Source organism: Girardinichthys multiradiatus, chromosome 20 (assembly GCF_021462225.1).
Source record: "Girardinichthys multiradiatus isolate DD_20200921_A chromosome 20, DD_fGirMul_XY1, whole genome shotgun sequence".
NCBI lineage: Eukaryota > Metazoa > Chordata > Actinopteri > Cyprinodontiformes > Goodeidae > Girardinichthys > Girardinichthys multiradiatus.
The window spans coordinates 15567906-15589980 of NC_061812.1; the positions used below are offsets into that span (position 1 = coordinate 15567906).

Sequence of the window (22075 nt, forward strand, 5' to 3'; positions counted from 1 at the left end):
CTCTCTGATGAGCAGAAGCAGCATGAATTACTGCTATCTACATTAGCAGAGGCAGAGTCCATAGTGTGAGGAGGTATTACCCTTTACTGCAATATACTTCTTTTTGTATCAGCTTAGGTACAAAACTGACATAAAAAACTGACTGTTCTGATTTTCCATCATGGCTGCATTTAGGCTAAAAAGAACTAAATCTATACACATTAAAATTACAATATAATAATCCAAAGCACACCAGCACAAACAAAAACGTTTTTGAGTAGTCAATGTCCAGACTTAAATCCAGTTGAGATGGTGTAATGTTACCCTAAGCCGAATTAAATAAATTCTGCAAAGAAGAGTGGGCCAAATTTCCACAGCACTCTAAAAGACTTATTGCCAGTTATCGCAAATGCTTGATGGCAATTTTTGCTGTGAAGTGTGGTATTATGTTCTACCAAACTTTTTTTTTACACCTCTGCCAATTATGATTTGGCTTTGTGGTATAATACAACCTGATTGTTAACAGAAAAACAAAAAAACAGAGAACATCTGTAAGGGGAAAAACACGTTTTTCAAAGGGCTGAATATGTTTCAACTTAAATTCCTCTAATTTGTCTTTAGATATGGAGACATGGTTCCGAAGACCATTGCTGGAAAGATCTTTGGCTCCATCTGTTCCCTGAGCGGCGTGCTGGTGATTGCTCTGCCGGTCCCCGTCATCGTGTCCAACTTTAGTCGCATCTACCACCAGAACCAGAGGGCAGACAAACGTCGAGCTCAGAAGGTGAAGCTCACTCTTTTTAAAGTGTACGCAGGCAAATTATCTGATTATTAGAAATGAAAGGTTATGAATTTTAAAACACCAAAAGACTCAGGATGAGATGTTATTGACCTTATATAATTAAAGGAAGATTGAGATTTTTAGTAAAAATATTGGGTGTTTGAAAGTGTATAGATTTTTTTCATATAAAATATGAATGGCATATTTTAAAATGTTAGAATAAATGTGGTGAAAATAATTTACCCAGGTTCTGAATTTTACAATTCCTTTGCAAATCTCCTTCAGCATAATTCATCAAATACTTTTCGGCACAATCACGCCCATTTGTTGCTCGTCAAATGTACATAAATTAATAGTCTTGCTCATGTACAATCCCTTTCTTTCTCAGACACATAGACAGGCACACACTTTAGTTCGAAGTGCCAAATATTAGTCAGACACTCACCACAGTCCCCCTGTAGGCTTGACCTTTCCACAAGGCTAGATAAGAGTGCTATTAAGTTGGGGGAGCAGCCACTGGTAGCTAATTGAGAAAGGGAACGTTTGATTTGAATCCACAGACGCGGGGGTTGCAATAATGAACGTACTGATTTGAATCTCTTCAAACATAATGCACTGACCTCTTTCACACCTCCATAATGTGGAGGTGAACTGGGCCTGTGGTTTCCAACAAGATCAGTTCAAATAAAATGTATCTGACTGGCAGGGAAGTTAAAGGGAAAAGAGCAGAAAACTGCTGAAAGAAAATATTTTATGTTTGATTTGTGTAGTAATTTAAACAATGTTTACCCACAAACTGAATGAGAGTTTAGATGGTAAACAGAATGAATTTTGATAACATTTTTCTAATCAGACTGTCCACTCAAAGTGCTTTAACTCCATAGGCACATTAACCCAGCCACACTCAAACATACATTCATACACTTGGGGGCAACTTCGAGTTAAGTGCCTTGCCCAGGGATGCATTCACATCTGGCAGAAGAAGGCTGTAATCAAACATACAACTTTCAAATTGCATGACGACTACTCTACCCACTGAGCCACAGATGCCCCATGTGTTTGGCTGCTTGTAGCCATGGTTCATCGTATTACTGTCCTGAGCTGCCACATGCATTGTGTCCTGCCACACCTCTGGCTGCATCAAACAGATCTCATCCAGCAGCTAATATAATCCATCCATGCTCTCAAAACAGAATATGCCCAATCTCTATGCCTCTTGCACATAGAGATCCGTATGTGCTGCACAACCCTTGGAAAAGGGCTCCCAGCAGGGGAGAAGGGTGCGTATCTCCAAATTGCAGGATGATTGTGGGGAGACCAAAGGAAGTTGTGAGTTCTTCATCCTGCAGTTTCAATACAAAATGCTGTGAAGGAAAAGTCTCAGCATCATACATGGAGAAGAGTAGGTTGACGAAGAAAAGGAATGGTACTGGCTTACAGAGTGATTAGTAAAAATCTAATCTATTAAAACATTTTTATTTATTTTGTTTTTGTGCAAGATGCCATTTAACTGCACTACTCTGGCTGAAACTGATGGTGGAGGACCAGAAACCTATCTTCTTTAAAGTGGAAATAATGACAAACATCCAAATGCTCATGTGATAACTTCACATCTTGGTGATTGTGTTGTGGTAGGATGGCTAAGAAAATATATTCTGAACCATCGTGTCTACTTTTTGGGACAGTTTTGTCTGGATGTGGTTTAAATTTAAATATAATGCTGTTTCCAAACTGGAATATGCATATACTGTCACGGAGTGACATTTGTGGACTCTGTTTGTGGCTTTGTGTTTGTTTACCTTTTGCTTAGATTTTTCTATTTTGGTTTTTGTATCATGTTTTTCTTTTTTCCCTCTTCCGCCTCCTAGTGTTTACTACTTAAGTTCTTTTATGGTTGTTTTCTTATTACTATGTATGGTTTATTATTATTATTATTATTATTGTTATTATTATTATTATTATTATTATTATTGTTATTATTATTATTGTTGTAATTATTATAGCTCTTGGTCTTCCCTGGATTCTCCAGTTTTTTTTTCAGGAATACCCTGTAATAAGCTCCATCCATCCTCCAATCAGCTTTCCCTATCATTGCTCGAGAAGAGCATCCTAACAACATGATGCTGCCACCACCATGTTCTATAAACAGAATTAAAAAAGCCTATTGGCTGCTTTTTTTGATTAATACTCAACTTGTGTGGTCTGTCAATTTAAGAGGATGGCCATGCCTTGCTAGGTTTGCAGTTGTTTTATACCCTCTCCAATTTCTGATGATAGATTGAACAGTGCTCTGTGAGTGGTAATTTCCCAAAGCTTGGGATGTTGCTTTGTAACCTACCCTTGCTTTATACCTCTCTGTAGCTTTATCCCCGACCTTTATGGTGGGTTCCTAATATATGCTCTTTATCTATTATTGTTTTCTAACAAACCTCTGAGGTGTCCAAAGGACAGCTGTATTTATACAGAGGTTAAATTACACATAGATGAGCTCATTGTGTGACTTCTGCTTTCAATTGATTGAACTGAATTTTATAATGTGGTATCAGCAGAGTAAAGTTAGCTGAATGTCACACCTCTGTTTTCTATTTTTACCAAATATATTGTATACAAAAACATGTATTCTTTTCCTCCCAATTCCCATTTATACGCTACCTTGTTTTGATCTTTTGCTTAAAGCCCCAGTAAGATATTTCTTATATTGTGGTTGTAACATGGCGAAATATAAAAACAGTTTAAGGGGTATGGATACATGTGTGGCACTGTGGGTGTTTTTAGAAAAGCTCTTTAACAAAATGACTTTCAGTTTAGTAATAAATGTACACTGTTGTTGGATTATCATTTATTTTAATAAATGCTACACGTTTTCAGTACAATAATTAAACTCACAGTTGATTTGTTACACAGAGGAATCTCAGCTTGTTTTTCAGATGTTGAGAAAAGCATGAAGCATGAGTCACTCTGCTGGAGCGCACTGTATTTTCTGCTCTGACTGTATACTTATCTGGTAAATGCTCACAACTTCGAAAAGTTAACAGGTCACTAACAAATTACTGTGCTTTTGTAAGCTGTTTTTATGCACACATGAGCAAATATTCTCCTCACATGTCATCTGTATTTTCTCTGTGTCACAATTTAAAGACAACTGAGGGCAGAAACGAAGGGGGCAAATCTGTTATATGCTAACTCTGATCATACCTTCCTCTGCCCTCTGTTACTGCAGCTCTCCTGGACTCCCTGTCCTCTCTTGATTGCATTTTGTCTTCATTCTTCTTTAACAGCATACTGCTTCTGGCACCTTATACAATTATGTATCAATCTGGAAACGTCACTCTACAGAAAGGTGTTTTTATGTAGCAATTGTTGTCTCTCAATTAATGACCACCAGCACTTAATGACAGTCATTGTCTGCTAACTACAACAGCGTGTGGCTTAGTGTATAGCATATTATCTTTTCTTTAGATTTAGTAACCTCCTGAAGGTCTAACTACCCATGAAATCTAATCCTGATATTTTGTCCTAATTTACTAATAAGTAAAAAAAGAACCTGCAGAAAGGGTTCTTTTATTCATGCATAAATCAGTCGTGCAGCACTCCCATCAGAGTGATGGTGAGTGTCAAAGCAGTAAATGGATTGAGGTCACACTCATAATGGGACAGCAAAGTCAGGTGGAGCTACACCGCAACCTGGCAGGTTGTTGAGAAGGAGAAAAAAATCATAAGAAGAAGGCCGGAGATGTGAGGCAAACCAAGAAGATTACTGGACAAGGGAAGAGGAAGGAAGTTGGACAGAAGGGAAACAAGCAGGACTCAACGAGGACACAGAAGTCACATAAAGCATGATGGAGAGTCATTAGACTGACTTAAGAGAAAAGAAAATTGAGCAGTTCTAAGCAGTTACGAGGCTCTCTTGAAATAGGTCCGCATTTCATTAATCTGGAATCTAGCTGCCTTAGATCTGTAATTGGTGATAGAGCTTAATGTTCAGACTTTATTTTTCAGGCAACCAGATTAAGTACAATCACCTAAGTACATCTCAAGAATCTTACATTTAACATACTATAGACTAATTTTGGTCTGAGTCTTTGTGTTTAAAACGAGGAACCAATGTTAGAATCTTGGTTGTGTCAGGAAGAGAAACTTTGCCAAGTTTGTGTGCAAGTTGAAATGACTTGCTGTGGCGACCCCTGAATAAGAAAGCAACTGGAAAAGACTTAATAGACTAATTTATGTAAGATAATGTTTTACCCAAAATTCTCTTGAGACATTTGTCATGCAAAGGTATATCTTCGCCTGGAGGCCACAGATGCAGTGGTACCTCTGGGTTCAGGTCAGTCTCTACCTCTGTCAAAGGAATTGAAGTATCTTGGTGTCTTGTACACAAGAGTGGGAAGAAAGTGTGTGAGATATATACAGGTCCTTCTCAAAATATTAGCATATTGTGATAAAGTTAATTATTTTCCATAATGTAATGATGAAAATTTAACATTCATATATTTTAGATTCATTGCACACTAACTGAAATATTTCAGGTCTTTTATTGTCTTAATACGGATGATTTTGGCATATAGCTCATGAAAACCCAAAATTCCTATCTCACAAAATTAGCATATCATTAAAAGGGTCTCTAAACGAGCTATGAACCTAATCATCTGAATCAACGAGTTAACTCTAAACACCTGCAAAAGATTCCTGAGGCCTTTAAAACTCCCAGCCTGGTTCATCACTCAAAACCCCAATCATGGGTAAGACTGCCGACCTGACTGCTGTCCAGAAGGCCACTATTGACACCCTCAAGCAAGAGGGTAAGACACAGAAAGACATTTCTGAACGAATAGGCTGTTCCCAGAGTGCTGTATCAAGGCACCTCAATGGGAAGTCTGTGGGAAGGAAACAGTGTGGCAGAAAACGCTAACGAGAAGAGGTGACCGGACCCTGAGGAAGATTGTGGAGAAGGGCCAATTCCAGACCTTGGGGGATCTGCGGAAGCAGTGGACTGAGTCTGGAGTAGAAACATCCAGAGCCATTCCCCAGGTCAAGCCACTTTTGAACCAGAAACAGCGGCAGAAGCGCCTGACCTGGGCTACAGAGAAGCAGCACTGGACTGTTGCTCAGTGGTCCAAAGTACTTTTTTCGGATGAAAGCAAATTCTGCATGTCATTCGGAAATCAAGGTGCCAGAGTCTGGAGGAAGACTGGGGAGAAGGAAATGCCAAAATGCCAGACGTCCAGTGTCAAGTACCCACAGTCAGTGATGGTCTGGGGTGCCGTGTCAGCTGCTGGTGTTGGTCCACTGTGTTTTATCAAGGGCAGGGTCAATGCAGCTAGCTATCAGGAGATTTTGGAGCACTTCATGCTTCCATCTGCTGAAAAGCTTTATGGAGATGAACATTTCATTTTTCAGCACGACCTGGCACCTGCTCACAGTGCCAAAACCACTGGTAAATGGTTTACTGACCATGGTATCACTGTGCTCAATTGGCCTGCCAACTCTCCTGACCTGAACCCCATAGAGAATCTGTGGGATATTGTGAAGAGAACGTTGAGAGACTCAAGACCCAACACTCTGGATGAGCTAAAGGCTGCTATTGAAGCATCCTGGGCCTCCATAAGATCTCAGCAGTGCAACAGGCTGATTGCCTCCATGCCACGCCGCATTGAAGCAGTCATTTCTGCCAAAGGATTCCCGACCAAGTTTTGAGTGCATAACTGTACATGATTATTTGAAGGTTGACGTTTTTTGTATTAAAAACACTTTTCTTTTATTGGTCGGATGAAATATGCTAATTTTGTGAGATAGGAATTTTGGGTTTTCATGAGCTGTATGCCACAATCATCTGTATTAAGACAATAAAAGACCTGAAATATTTCAGTTAATGTGCAATGAATATAAAATATATGAATGTTAAATTTTCATCATAACATTATGGAAAATAATGAACTTTATCACAATATGCTAATATTTTGAGAAGGACCTGTAGATTGAGTTTAATAATGCTGCTCAGGTCTGTTTTGATGAAGAAAAGACCAAAAACTCAGAATTTTTCCAGCCCATCTCTGGTCCAACCATTACTTATGGTCATGGAATATGAGTCATGGACAAAGAACACAGATCCAGGATACAAGAAATTACAATTAGAATCCCTTGAAGGGTGACTGGATCAGCCTTAAACTCAAGATTGAAATAAACATCTGGGTCTTATGCATGTCACACTATGCAAAACCGGCGTGATTAAATCTAGGTAGTAACTCTTATCCTACTGTCTGGAAGATTATCAGACTGTACAATTTGTTGCTGAAGTGAAATCTTGTATGAAACCAAGAAATTTGTTCTCCCTCCTTGGGCTGAAAGAAAGATTGATGTCATTATTTTTTCATAGTCCTGCTTTGGGGGTCTTCGTGGCTTGTTCTTGAGATATCGTCTGGGCAGAACGTTTTTTTTTTTTTCTCATGTGGTTTCTAACAACTATAGAGTAAGTGGTCATAAATTTGAAATGATAAAATGTATGTGATATATATGCTGTAATGTGAGATCCCTATGACAGATTCCCTGGAGTTCTGCACTTGAGTTTCTTGAAGAATTAAAAGTCTTGCCCATACATTGTTCTCGCCACCTTGAGTAAACAAACAAATGTCTTGGTTCTTGGAGAATATATACAGACCTTTCATTGGTGGTCAAACCAAAACAAAACATTTGATCTATAATACTCGAAAATTGCACAGTTCCTGGCTTCCTAAATTGGGTGAAGAGCTCCATTATCCAAGAGAGGAGCTCCTAAGCACCTAAAAAATCAGTTCAGATGGTTCTGATATCTCATCAGGATGCCTCTTGGGTTTCTCTCTTTGGTAGACTTTCCAGAAAGGGTCTTTTTGGGGGCGACTCTTGGGTGGACCTAGACCTCCCTGGAAAAACTATATATCCCATCTGGTCTGGGTACACCTTCGAATACCCAGCAATGAACTGGAGAGTGTACTTAGAAAAACGGATGTCTGGAGTTCCCCCTGGGCCTGTTACCTCTGCTGTCCAATCTCAAATAAGCAGAAAACGATGAAAATGGCGTGTTACAGTTAATAAAGAATTATGTTATTTGAGAAAGAGAAATAGATACAGGAAAAACTTGTGAATTTTGTATATTTAAAAATTGAGTTTTGACGAAAATTCAGAATGAAAGACTCACCACCTTCCAATGACTCTTCTGTGCGTCTCTCTGCCTTCCAATCAACATCCTGTCCATCTGATTCTCCATCCAATCACCTTCCGACGCCTTGCTTTTAAAGGAGCTTCTACCATGTCCATCTTCGCTTGTCAGCTGAGCTCATCTACGACTCTGACGCCTCCTTGCACTGTTCGTAACAGACTCTCCTCCCTCCCCTACCGCTCGTAGGAGCGCTCGCCTCGCTTCATGGCTCATTTCTTCCTTGTCTCAGCTCTGGGCAAGTGGAAAGCGCATCAAGATCTCCTACACTTCTGCTAAGCGTCACCGAGGTAGCCCTGCCTCCTCACCGGCTGCCGCCGCTGCGTCACCCGGCCTGGTTTCTCCAGCAGTTTCTCCTTCCATCTTCATCCTACAAATTTACATGCTTCATTCATCTCGTTCATGGATTCCCCCCCAGCGCTCCACGTCATCCCTTACTCACCTGTTGGGAGTTCGCTGCCATCTCTGCCACATCAGCATTTCCTCTTCTCGCTCCATCGCAGCTGCCTGCTCCTCGGCTCCTCCCACCGCCGTTCGCCCTTGCTAGCGCCCAGCCTAGCTTGTTTCTAGATAAGATGTATCACTCCACTCTCTTTTCTCTATCTTTTTCATTCATGTGCTCTTCATGCGTGCGGTGTTTTCCACCCCTCTTTTCATTCAGGTTGATCATTTACTCTCATGTATTTTACCATCTCGTTCAGGCTTTGCTCTAAATCCTACTGAGGCAGATTATTATCTGGTTCTTTCATTTTACCATCTCCCGAGGCTGTCTAAATGTATCGCTTCCTGATGGCTTTTCTGCTTCGTTTAAATCATCTCGTCCCAGCTTTCTGTCCGAACTACCGCACCCTGCTGCCGGTCAGACCTCTCGGAGTTCCTCCAGTCCTTGGTCCCCAGAAGTGATCACACTCTCTAACACTGGCTCTTAAAGGACGATTCTCAAACAGCTTCTAACTTTCTGCTCTTTTATTCTAAATTAAGCAGAGGAATGATTACAGAGATCAGCGCTGAGGCACCTATCTCGGATCATCGCCGTATGTCAATGGTTGACAAAGAGCCCCGAAAGAAGGTCAAACGTGGTTTTATCTGGCACTCCAAAGCAATAGATGTGCACTTCCCTAGTGTTTATCAGTAGATTACGTGCCACCATTGCCGTGTCTGTCTGATAGGTTGTGTAGTAGCTGGTGTCCATTTTTTATCTAAGTGTGCTGCTGCATTTTAATTAAATAGTTATCGGCTACTACCTTTAAAAAAAAAAAAACAGTGCCCCAGCCACAGGTCATTCATGTCAAAACCTTAGGCCATTTATCACCGTATGTGTGTTGATGTGTATTCTTATCTTTATGGGATGTATGGACGAAATCAGTTATGCTTAATATTATTAAAGATTCTTCCTAACATTTCTTAGGATTCTCTTTTGGCGCTCAGCCGTCTCTAGGCATTCAGAGTCGCCAGCTGCATAGTTTCACCCGAGCATAGATAATTTAATACTTTCCGTCCCTCATCGTTGTCCTATTTCTAATTTGGCTGCTCGTTTTTCATCAGTATCTCTAGTCCTTCTCAGCCTTAGCTGCATCCACCCTCGCTCAATCAAGAGCCCGCTTAGACTGTGCTCTTCTTTCCACTGACAATTTATATTGCAAGCCACCTTCTGATTCCAGCGGCTTGGTCGGCCATCAGAGTGCTTTACTCTTCTCTTCCCTTTTCCAGAACTTCTGCACGGTCACAAATTGCCGGGCTTTCCGCTCCAGTCTCCTTTATAACTGGAATGGTATCACCTTCTCTTCCAGCGTCACCGTTCGCTCGGCTGACTCGTCTTAAGTTTTACAGTCTGTAGCATCCCAGTCTAAAAGAAGGTCTCTCAGCGGATGTTTCACAATCCTTTGGTTGCATGTGATCACATTGTAAGATCTAAGGATATGCAGAATGTAATGCATTTTAATAACTCAATCTTTACGCTGCTTTTAACCTCTTCGCCTCATTACCTTACCATAAAAGACTTATTTATCTTCAATTATTACAACCCTTTCGCCCTTGACAATCTTTCCCTTGAGTGCTTTTACCCCGTTTCACTATATATTTATTAAACATCTCACCTCCCTATATTTCACAGTGCCATGAAATGATATAAAATATATATTTCAACTGTCATAACGTACTAAGAATATTGGCACCATCTACTAAAAAAATTTAATAAATAATGCAACTTGGTATTCGCATGTCAAATAAGCTCAGCACATGACCTTGCTGCACTCCTTCTCTTCTGTTTGTCTTCCAGTTAAACACAGAGTTGTAAAGGAAGAGCCTGTGTGTGCTTCTCTGTGACTCAACAAAAATAAAATTGTACTTGAGCGACAAATCTTTGTCCTCGACGCAGCTTTTAATATGTAAGCACTTCTTTTTTTCGCCGGAAGCAGCCAGATTTTTAGTTGACGAGAAAGGCTCGTGAGGTGGTCGGCAGATGATGCTGTTAACTTAGGTCTACACTTCATCCTGCAACACCTCGACCGTCCAGGGACGTACGCCAGGATCCTGTTTGTAGACTTCAGCTCGGCCTTCAACACCATCATACCAGACATCCTCCACCAGAAGCTCACCCAGCTCAACGTCCCAGCCTCCACCTGTCAGTGGATCAACAGCTTCCTGACAGACCGACAGCAGCAGGTGAGACTGGGGAGCATCTTCTCCCGATCCAGATCAATAAGTACTGGTGCCCCCCAGGGGTGTGTTCTATCCCCACTCCTCTTCTCTCTGTACACAAATGACTGCACCTCATCGGACTCGTCCGTGAAACTCCTTAAGTTTACAGACGACACCACTGTCATTGGACTGATCCAGGACGTTGATGAGTCTGCATACAGACAGCAGGTGGATCGGCTGGTACACTGGTGCGGTCAGAACTACCTTGAACTGAACCCACTCAAGACTGTGGAAATGGTGGTGGACGTTCGGAGAACACCACCCCCATACACCCCCCTCACCATCCTCAACAACACTGTATCGGCCGTGGACCACTTCAGGTTCTTAGGAACCACCATCTCTGAGGACCTGAGATGGTCTTCACACATAGAGACTGTTCGAAAGAAGGCCCAGCAGAGAGTGTACTTCCTGAGGCAACTCAAGAAGTTCAACCTTCCACAGGAGCTGTTGGTCATCTTCTACACTGCCATCATTCAGTCTGTCCTGTCTTCATCCATCTCAGTGTGGTTTGGCTCATCCACAAAACAGGACAAGTCCAGACTACAATGAATAATCAGGACTGCAGAGAGAATAATCAGAGCTGACCTTCCCTCCATCCAGGACTTATACAGGTCTAGGGTCAAGAAAAGAGCTGCCAAAATCTCTGCTGACCCCACACACCCTGCACATAAACTGTTCAGAGTTTTACCTTCAGGCCGCCGCTACAGAGCACTGTTTACTAAAACCAGCCGCCACAGAGACAGTTTCTTCCCCCAGGCTGTTTCTCTGATGAACATTTAATAGAGTACAAAACAGCATACAGATGTTGCAAATGCACCTTTTTTATTAGATATGTGTATATTGTACATTGTAAATTGTAAATTTGTATATTCTGTAATGCAAAAACAGAACAAAAGAGCAAAGTGTACCAGAGGCAAATTCCTTGTTTGTATGTATGAACTTGGCAATAAAGCTGATTCTGATTCTGATTAATGGTCTTATTCCCAAAAGGATTTGAGAGTCATTTTAATAGCAGAGTTCAGCTAAATTCATTTAGGTGTTTATCATCTGAGTAACACGTTGAGATGTTTCCTTAATGCATGGCTAAGAGATCATTGAACATTTCTTGTCTTCCTGTCTGTGGCAACTGGCACCATGCTCCACCGTAACCTGCGAACAGGTGGATATGACCCGCCAGGGGTGGAGTTAAGCAATGTGCCTCTCATTGGCTACCAACCCTTATCTCCTGATGGTGGAACCCCAAGCAGCCAGTCAGGGATTATTATTATAATATTTTAACCTTGTTCCCTTATTAACCAGGCACTAAAACTATTTCCTGTTACGATATTCATCATAACTATCTTTTCCCGTGATGATTGTAAAGCACACTTTCTCTCTGCACACAGGGATGGCGCTGCTCTGTTCAGTGGTTTACAGCATCTCCCCGACTATGCGTTTCAACATAAGCACTAATCGTGCTGCTGCCACAGCAACTTAACAAACTCTTATGAAACAATTTATGAACAGTCAATTTTTAGTAAGGTTATTTACACGGACGTAGCTCCGTCTGTAGGTTTTGGGCGGTTTCTCAGGGCAATTCGTTTCCGCTGTAAGGCCTTCTTTCTTCCCTGATCTGAATCCCCAGCTTTCTATGAGATCATCCTATCACTATAGCCTGCTGCATTTGAGGCATTTCTGGAAGAAGCGCATCGCCGCTTTTCTGATAATGCAGCAGTGGTCAATCCCGTTAGTCAAAGCCGCTCGTCCTCTAAGGCCTTATGCCTTACCTCCGGTGCATCCTGGCAAGTCATAACTCATAACTTCATCATTCCTGCCCATTATGTTCCAGGTTATTGTATTTAGTTCACAGGTCTTCTGTTGTTTCTCCCCATCAGTCTACTTCAATTTCTCTTTTAAAGTCTAAGGTTGATTGAATCCATCTCTTCATCCTTGCTAATATAAACCTGCGTTCTATTATTTATCAGGTTTAACCTTTTTTCTACTTTCAAATCCTTTTCCTTCGCATGCCCCATTTCTCACGCTAGGAGCCCCATGTCCGCATCCTGGTTCCTCAAATATTATAGGCATGTCCCGGTTCAATGCATTACGCCCCATCCAGTTTTCACGCCATTCCTTCAGAATAGAAGCAGCCACTACTGCAGTGACACAATGTCTCTCCCTCAGCCGCTCTCCAGCAATTGGGTCGTTGGTCTTCTTCATCCTTCTCTTCCTATGTTCGCCCGGATTTCCACTCTGTTCTATCTGCTCAATGTTTTATCAGCTCTCAGGTAAGAGCTCCCAACAATTCCTGGTGGTGGTTGGCCTTTATCCATCATTGGCTTTGTTCAATCGTCACGTTACTGTTGTGCAAGTCTCTTCCCCTCAGCACCTGCCAGTCTTGTCTAATTTTCTCCCTCACTCTAGCTCACCTATGTTCTTCGAAAAGTACTTTTATTTGTTTCGCCCTTACTTAATTGGAGGCTGATTATTCCTTGTCTTCTCATGCTTTGTGCAATTACTTTTCTCATCTTCCTGCATTTACTCTGACGTTCTCTAATTACTCAACCCCGACTCAGATCTTTATTTTAACCTTATTTCTTATCTTCATCTGGATTTCTTTAACGGCATTTTCAGCAATCCATAGATTTCTGTAATTTCTTCATCTCAATTTTCTTCATCCTTCATCTTTTTATTCCTTCATTATCCATTCTATCTGTTCTTTACTAGCTGATCCATTCATAACTTCATATCTTTATTCAAATCCTCAGCGGAATATACCTCTAATCACGCATTGCCACACGGCATATCTCTCATCTCGCTCTGCTCTCTAAAGTTTGAAATAATCACGCATTGCCTACATACGCATATCTATCACCTTGCTCTACTCTCTGAGCATAATCAAGCATTGCCAAAACGGCATATCTATCGCCTTGCATTGCCAAAACGGCATATCTATCACCTCGCATTGCCAAAACGGCATATCTATCACCTCGCATTGCCAAAACGGCATATCTATCACCTCGCATTGCCAAAACGGCATATCTATCACCTCGTATTGCCCCTCTCGGCATATCTATCATCTCACATTGCCCCTCTCGGCATATCTATCATCTCACATTGCCCCTCTCGGCATATCTATCACCTCGCATTGCCCCTCTCGGCATATCTATCACCTCGCATTGCCCCTCACGGCATGTCTTCCATCTGCTTTGCTTCTTTATTATTTTCCTTGGTTCATAGCCTATTTACAAACTTCTTTTCTCTGCTTTTGATCTTCCCTGCGGCTTTCGCTTCTCTTTTTCTTTCTTATTTCATTCCACTTTCTTGATAGATGCCCCTCTAGTACTCTATTAGGCCTCGTCCCGGCCCCGGCCCTTATTTTTGGGGGGAAGACATATTTAAATCTAAGCCTTACAAATGATCATCTTAGCTCATGTCATTCTCAGCATTCATGTCTTCCTCCCAGGTCCGAGTGCCAAAGAAATAACCATGTAATTTCTCATCATTAAAACTTTTCTAATTGCCATCCCTCTCTTTGTGAGTCTTTTCAGATTGAATGATGCTGTACGGTTATCTGACGAGAGGATACAAGCTGCCTTTTATATTTTATCAAAGAACAAACAAAATGATCAGGAACTGTGGCAGATAAATGAGATCCAGTAGAAAATGGAGCCCAAAGCAGCTTCTGGAGCTAAATGCTACAAGCAAATCAAGAGATAATAATTTAAATATTAAATGTTGCCTATATTTCATAGAATCAAAGACATCATATAACACAACATACAACTTATAATAAAGTAGTTTATATGTTGCTAAAGCTTGACATTAATAGACTTTCACTAAAGTTAGTAAGTCACAGTGATTATTCAGTGCAGTAAGGCAGAAGTTTTTTTCTACAGTAGTTTTCTGTTGTTGAAATATTTAATTAATGTAATATTGCTCTTGAAATATCTCCATTGACAGTTCTGAGGTGTTTGAAGAAGTGTTTATGGCTGATTAAAATTCTAGTTTAGGAATCACAATGATATTTTTACCTTAGTAAAAACGTTTTTTGATATCAGGTTTTCTGTTTTACCAATGTTACAAACCATTCACGATTGATTTTGTGGGAATTTTAAAACTTTTATTCATTGAGATTTTTAGACATTCTGGTTGTTAAGAACTGTATAAAAGCATCAGTTAATTTCTTAATTGGAAAAGAATTCATGCATATTGGACAATGAATTATATTGATTCATTTGTATTATCCTCCCCAGTGGAAATTGATATTACAAATTCAAGCCTCGATGCTTCAGGTTGACTTTGAACTTTCTGCAGATGTTTATAAGAAAGGGCTTTTTCCCTGGTATCAGTGGATGCTCAGACAAAACACAATCACAACCAAATCCACACTTCTTACACTTACAGAAAGATCAGAGTTGATTTGTCTTTCATATTTTTTCCCTTTTTTTGTGTCAAGAATTGCTTTGTGCAGTTTTTATGTTCAAAATCTTGTCGTGTTCAGTTATAACAAAGAAAGAATGATTCATAGGTCTTGCTTTAGTCCTTCCTTTTCACATGTCACACACAACCGCTATTATTACATCTCATGTCTCTGATTTCGCCACACATTCACAGGAATTCAGAGTTTGACTGGAAAGTTTTGAAGCATCCAAACTAATTCCATTACTTTTGATTCAGGTCTTAGAAGCAGAAATTGCTCCGTCTGTCTTCTGCTTTCAAAATACATTTATAGAGGAACGAGGGGGCAAGCAGGACAAGGTTAAAGAAATCACTCACCTCATGCGTCCATGAGCTGGGGAGGAAGTCGGTCTAATATCGTCTTCATTTTAAAAAATGGCCCACGCTATTCCTCTCTCATTTCCCATCTGTCATTTGCTTTGTTCTGTTATCACATCAGCACTTAAAACAAGTTTATCTTCTGACCTCAGAAACAGGAAGGTTTAGGCAAAAGGTAACACAATGCAGATTTTTCTCTCCGACTTTTAAGAGTCAAAGTGTCCACACAAGGTTTATGAAAGTAAATGTATAATTAATGCAGCAGACAAGTATATGTTTATAACATTGTGAGCCTCCAATGAGTATTAACGTGATGTTTGAATGTGGAGAAAAATAAGAACAAGCAGTAATGTCCTCATCATCAGATGGGATGGGCTTTCTGTGACGTTTATAAAATATTCTAGTGATTTCCTCCTTAAGATAACTAATGTGCTATCATGGAAAAAATAGATAACCTGGAAAAGTTATGAATTAGAAACTGAAAAGATGTCCTTAATTTTTTAATTTTCCACAACGTTTTGCTTCCTTGTTAACTGCACAAAAAAATTTCAGAAATTGTAAATAGCTCCGAAAGTGCAAAAACGGAATCAAATCAAGTCCAAAACCCAATCTTCACTTTCACACGCTACCTAATACAGTGCAGATGGGGGTACAGCTGTCCCAATGTCAGACTGAGTAGAAAGGGGATTTTGATGTGGACTATTTAGCAGCACTTAGAAGTTAGCACATAAAAAAAAAAACTACATGACTTGATTATAAATTACTGCAAGATTTGTGCCATCTCAACATGGCTGATACACCTCATTAAATATAATCAACAGAAGCCATTCAACATTTGGCGCATATAGGTAATCAACAACCAATAATGTTTATCCTAGTACGGCACTCCTGGTTATATATATTATATTGTGGTTTTCATTTTCCCTTGTTGTTACACTCTAATAATAATGAGAGATAAATGTTTTATAGCAGTTTCTTTACCATTTAGTTTACAAGTGGTACTTACATGCACCATCACAGTCCATCTGCAGCCACAAAAAGCTCTGTTAGAGCCCAAACAAGGATTAACTAGCCTGAAATATCCCAGTACTGTTGGTTAAAGTAAATAGAAGACATGGCCCATTGAGTTTTAAACCAGGCACAACCAGGTTCATCTATTGCGGTTTCCCAGGAAAATGTCTTGTTATTACAACAAGATGAATTGTGCTACCTTGTGATACAGTAAGTGATTACTTTCATTTTATTGTGATGAAGAGATACATTTCTCCTTATCTCCAGAAAACCACATGAAGCTGTTTTTGGCTGACGTATGTATCATTGAAACAAACAGCATAAAGTCTATAACAGGTCTTCACATACAACCATCAAAACACAATGGCATAAAAAAAAAATCAGGCAACAGAAAGCAAGCATGTGCAATCTGGGGAACAAGAGATATTACAGAAAAACATCGACATTTGACTGTTTGGCTCACTAACACTAACATTCAGATCAACAAGCAAATTTTAACATCAGACAAAGATAACCTGAGTAAATACCAAAAGTGATTTTAAAATGAAAATTTCAAATATTTATGACAAATTAAAATGAATTACCCCCTAACCCAATAACTGGTTGGGCCACCCATTGCAGCAAAACTACCATCAAGTGTTTGTAATAACTGGCAGGGACTCTTTTACATTGCTGTGACAGAGTTATGACCTGTATGTCTTTGTAGTGTTGTTTCAACTGAGCCTCATTTGGGTGGTTTTGAGCACGGGGGGCAAGTGCAGTTTACAAGAGCTATTATACTACCACTTTTAGATGCATCCATTCTCATCACATCTGAATCAAATGGCTGAACTCCCTCATTAGCACATCATTCATCTCTGCAGAGGTTCTGTAACGAGCCATTCATGTGATTCCTGTGTGTTGGAGAATAAAAGTTTCAGGATGGTACCTCTAGTAAGACTTCAGTTGGGCAATCCTGGTTTTGAGCATGAACAGCATGTTTAGGATTATGACACAATATCTCAGTGGGATTTAAATCTGGAGCTTCACTAGGGCTCTCTAAAATGTTGATGTTCTTAGATTTTTTTGAGCCATTTAGAGGTGGACTTGATGTTGCGCTTCAGATCACGATGTCCTGCTGGACAACTTAAGTGGTCTGGACCTTAGCTGAAGCAAGTGAGGCCTGAGGTGCTTTGAATGTGGTTCTGCATTGTTTGGACTTTATGAGATCTTCTAAATGAGTCACCAGTGCTCCCTCTGAGAAACTGTTGTTGGTCGAATACTCCTGGGATTGTTCATCACTGTTCCATGTTTTCCTCGTTTGTGGTTACTGACTCACTGTGGTTCGCTGGAGTCAAAAAAGCCCAAATTGATGACTATGACTTAGTCTCTCATCTGTTATTGAATTTCTTCCAATCAGTGGTGTGTATCTTTATATTAATGTCATAAATATTAGAATCAGAATCAGAATCAGCTTTATTGCCAAGTTCGTACATACAAACAAGGAATTTGACTCCGGTACACTTTGCTCTTTGGTTTTGTTTTTGCATTACAGAATATACATATTTACAATGTACAATATATACATATATAATAAAAATAAAAAGGTTATCAAGGTTATTAAGGTTATCAAATTTAACGTTACCCGTTTTCATTCACTGCCTTGATTTTAGCCCCTCCATTTTTACCACTACAGTTTTATTATCAGGCAATTTTTGTTACTTCTAGTAGATCGGAATACGGCAGCAGCCCCAGCGCGATAGCGGAGTACTTGTAGTCCATAGCCATTCGCATGCATTTTCAATAGTACGGCAGTGATTTGCTGGAAGTTCTTTAGGGTCCAGAACTTGTCATACAGCGTTCTCAAAAATGTCCAATATAAGTGGAATGCTGTAGGGTTATTTTCAGGCTATGTTTGGTGACTATCTCTCAAAGGAAACAAGTCAACAAAACAACAGACTTAATTCAAATAATCACTGATGCGCACCATAGGTTTGTGGTTTAGGCAGTAGCCTATTATTCAAAAGAGTCCAATATACAAACAAAAGTATATAATTTCAAAAGTTTATTTACAGGAAAACAAGGAAAAAGACAATGACAAATGTGGGTTCCACCCTTCCACCCAGTAGTTAAACCCAGTGTTAGGTTCAAAACGATGAGCCAGGAATCAAGTGCCTTCTCCGGAAGAGGGAGGGAAAACTGCTTGGTCGGTTGACGGCTGTCGAATTGAGCTGGCGCAAAGAAACGCTGAACCTCTTCTTTTAAATTAGGTGGAATCTTAATAAACCTACATTCTCACTTGAAAACATCTTAAAAGTTTATTTGTGGTCACACAGAGCGTATTATTTACATTTATATTCAAAATTTTTGCCACCATCGTCTGCCGTTGCTGCCCGAGCACGACCAATCCACTTCAACCCGCAACAATTCATGGGAAATTGTGGGTCATGCACTACAAAACTGAACTGTCGCGCCGGGGCTACTGCCGTATTCCAATCTACCGGAAGTAACAAAAATTACACTGTGAACGTGATGAATGATAAAACTGAAGTGGTAAAAATGGGGGCGTTAAATCAAGGCAGTGAATGAAAACGGGCAAGGTTAAATGTAATAACCTTAAAATTTATAACATGAATATTTACCATGTTATCGTTTTAATGACCTCCAAACTGACGGATTCTAATTTTCACAGAGGCGATATTAATCACATGTTGGTTTTTAGGGCACTTAATTTTACAATGTTCAGTATTTCACACCTTTAATTTATTTCAAGTTAATTTTTCTTACTTTGACCCCTCATATAATGTTGTGTTTGTCTGTCATATAGAATTCCAATAAAGTACACTGGAGATTGCGGTTGTAATGTGACAAAATGCAAAAACATTCAATGGATCACTTTAGGAATATGAATTTCTAACACACCTGAAAAGGGATAAACAGGCCAAAAATAATGGATGCACTACCTTTGCTTCAGTCAGGTCTCAAACCATAAACCTTCTTGCTAAACGGACTTAGAAGCTATAAAACACCTGCAGAATATGTATTTAGGAAATCAGTGCTTCTTTTCCAGCTTTTCCACCTTTGTGTCTCAAGAGGTAAGGTAAAGAGACAACTATAGAGACTGAACTGGAATAAGGCTGCAGGTCCAGATCTTGTCAGTCCTAGAATCCCAAAGGCCTGTGCAGAGCAGCTCTGTGGGATTCTACAGCACCTCTACAACTTTAGCCTGGCCCAGAAGAAGGTTCCAGTGTACCAGAACAAGACCTCTGAATGTAGACCTGTTGCCCTGACATCTCACATTATGAAGGTCCTAGAGAGACTCCTGTTGGCCCACCTGAGAAAGCAAACAATGAACCATCAGGACACCCTTCAGTTTGCTTACTGTGGTGGAGTTGAAGATGCCATCATAAACCTGCTTCAACACACCCACTGTCATCTGGACAAAGCCAGCAGCACTGCAAGGCTCATGTTCTTCAAATTTCTCTAGTGCATTTAACACAATTCAATATGATTTGCTTTGTCAGAAACTCCAGAAGACTCAGGTGGAGACCTCAACAATCTCCTGGATCAAAGACCTCCTGACAAACAGACCACAGTTTGTGAAACTGAAGGGTTGTGAGTCTAACCAGGTAGTCAGCAGCATAGGAGCACCACAGGGGACTGTACTCTCACCATTCCTTTTCACTCTGTACACCTCAGACTTCCAGTACAAGACACACTTCTGTCATCTGCAGAAATACTCGGATGATTCTGCAGTCGTGGAGTGGATCAGAGATGGACAAGAAGCTGAGTACAGGAACGTGGTGGACCGCTTTGTGGCATGGTGTGGAAACAATTGTCTCATCTTAAACATGAATGAAACAAAGGAGATGATTGTAGATTTTAAGAGAAACAGGAATAGGTCAAACACTATTTCCATCATGGAAAAAAAGGTGGAGGTGGTGGAGGAATATAAATACCACTGTGTTCACCTGGACAACAGACTGGAGTGGAGATGCAACTGTGAAGCCGTCTACAAGAAGGGACAGAGCAGACTGTACTTCTTGAGGAAGCTTAGGTCATTCAGTGTTTCCAGCAAGATGCTGCATATCTTCTATAAGTCTGTTGTGGAAAGTGTGATCTCTTCTACTATCATCTGCTGGGGTAGCAGCATCAGAACCAGGGACTTAAAAATGTTTGACAAGCTAATAAAGAAGGCTGGCTCTGTTCTGGGGAATCATCTGGAACCTCTGGAGATCACTGTACAAAGAAGGATTCTTCATAAAAGGAAGAACTTTATGGAGAACTTTGTCATTCTCTTCATGAGACCGTCGTACGACAACAGTGTCTTTAGTCAGAGGCTTCTTCAGATCTGTTGTAAGACAGACTGCTACAGGAGATCCTTCCTGCCCACAGGCATCAGCATCTACAACAGCTCTTTGAAGAAACCTGCATAATATGAGCTATAACAACATTTAATTTCCCTTTGTGATGAATAAAGTATTTTTGAATTTAATTTAATTAAGCCAAAAAGGTGCCTTCCCTTTAAGGTGGTTGTTCATGTGATCTCAGACACTGAGGTGTTAAGTTAGCATTTCAGACATTTAAGACAAATTTCTGGATTCAAACTTTGCTCTAACTTAGTGACAGCCCACAATACAACTTCATTCAAAAATGATTTAGAGTTCAATGTCCAACTTTTTTTTGCTTACACAAAGACATTCCCTAAAACTAATTTTGGATAAGCCAGGCCTCAGGGCCAAACATCACTCCTACTCTTAGGGTTTTAATGGAAGCTAATCCCTGCTGCAAGGCCTTAGTATCTGTGGAAAGCAAAAAACAGCAAAAGGATGCTGTTACAGCAACATAAAAATGTCTATGGACTCAAAATGAAATGCTTAGCAATCCCATATGAGTAAATTATTTTTGATGTTGGAGAGCATTACCTTCGAGACAGAAAGCACTTCTTAGTAAAGCACTTCTATAGTAAATTTCACAGAATTGAAATTTACTATAGAGTTTTGGTGAACAGTTGGCAGACTCTTGTCATTAAATGAAGCATTAGTCATCTTCTTTGACCTCCCACCCACCTAGTCTGATGATCTGACCTCCTTCTGTCCCCACTCCCAGAAAGCCAGGCTCGCCAGGATAAGAATAGCCAAGTCTGGCAGCGCCAACGCCTTCCTCCATAGCAAACACAACGGACTCCTCAACGAACTGCTGGAACTGACGGTGAGAAAACCCTCTGTCGCTCTTTGACACACAAACAGAAAGAAAGAAATATAATTTTTTAGACATTTTTATTAAGACTGATGTGCTGTGCCAGCAGATTGTATTTCCATTTTATACACTATTATTATTGTTTCTAGTTAAACAACCCTTCGCTAATTATTTCAGTTCATTGCAACTCATTCGCTTGGAGGCAACAGCTTCACATCTGAAGTACAAACAGATACACAAGCAGAACACCAGCAATTATCGCCACAATTAACCAAAGAGTAATTTATAGGCTATAAAAGAGCAGGAGAATCAGAAGCCATTAAATTCTTGTCATCAAACAGGGCTTGCCTGATAGTATGTGTATAATCCTCTGTGGTCTGTGTTATCAGTATAATCACACTAAGTGCCTTTCCTAGTTGTCTTTCAGAGAGTTGATTTAATTATTTTGTGTGAAACTATGAGAAAAGGATTTGTTT

The 22075-nt window shown here is 40.1% G+C and overlaps 1 protein-coding gene across 2 annotated transcripts in view; it reads left to right on the forward strand.

Annotated features, from left to right (window-relative positions):
• Positions 1 to 22075, forward strand: part of LOC124856353 (potassium voltage-gated channel subfamily D member 3-like) — a 165151-nt gene that overhangs the window by 126218 nt on the left and 16858 nt on the right. For both annotated transcript variants that reach the window (XM_047346704.1, XM_047346705.1), the window contains exons 3-4: positions 601 to 763; positions 21510 to 21611. In XM_047346704.1, the coding sequence (XP_047202660.1) occupies positions 601 to 763; positions 21510 to 21611 (265 nt within the window). The remainder of the gene's footprint in view (positions 1 to 600; positions 764 to 21509; positions 21612 to 22075) is intronic.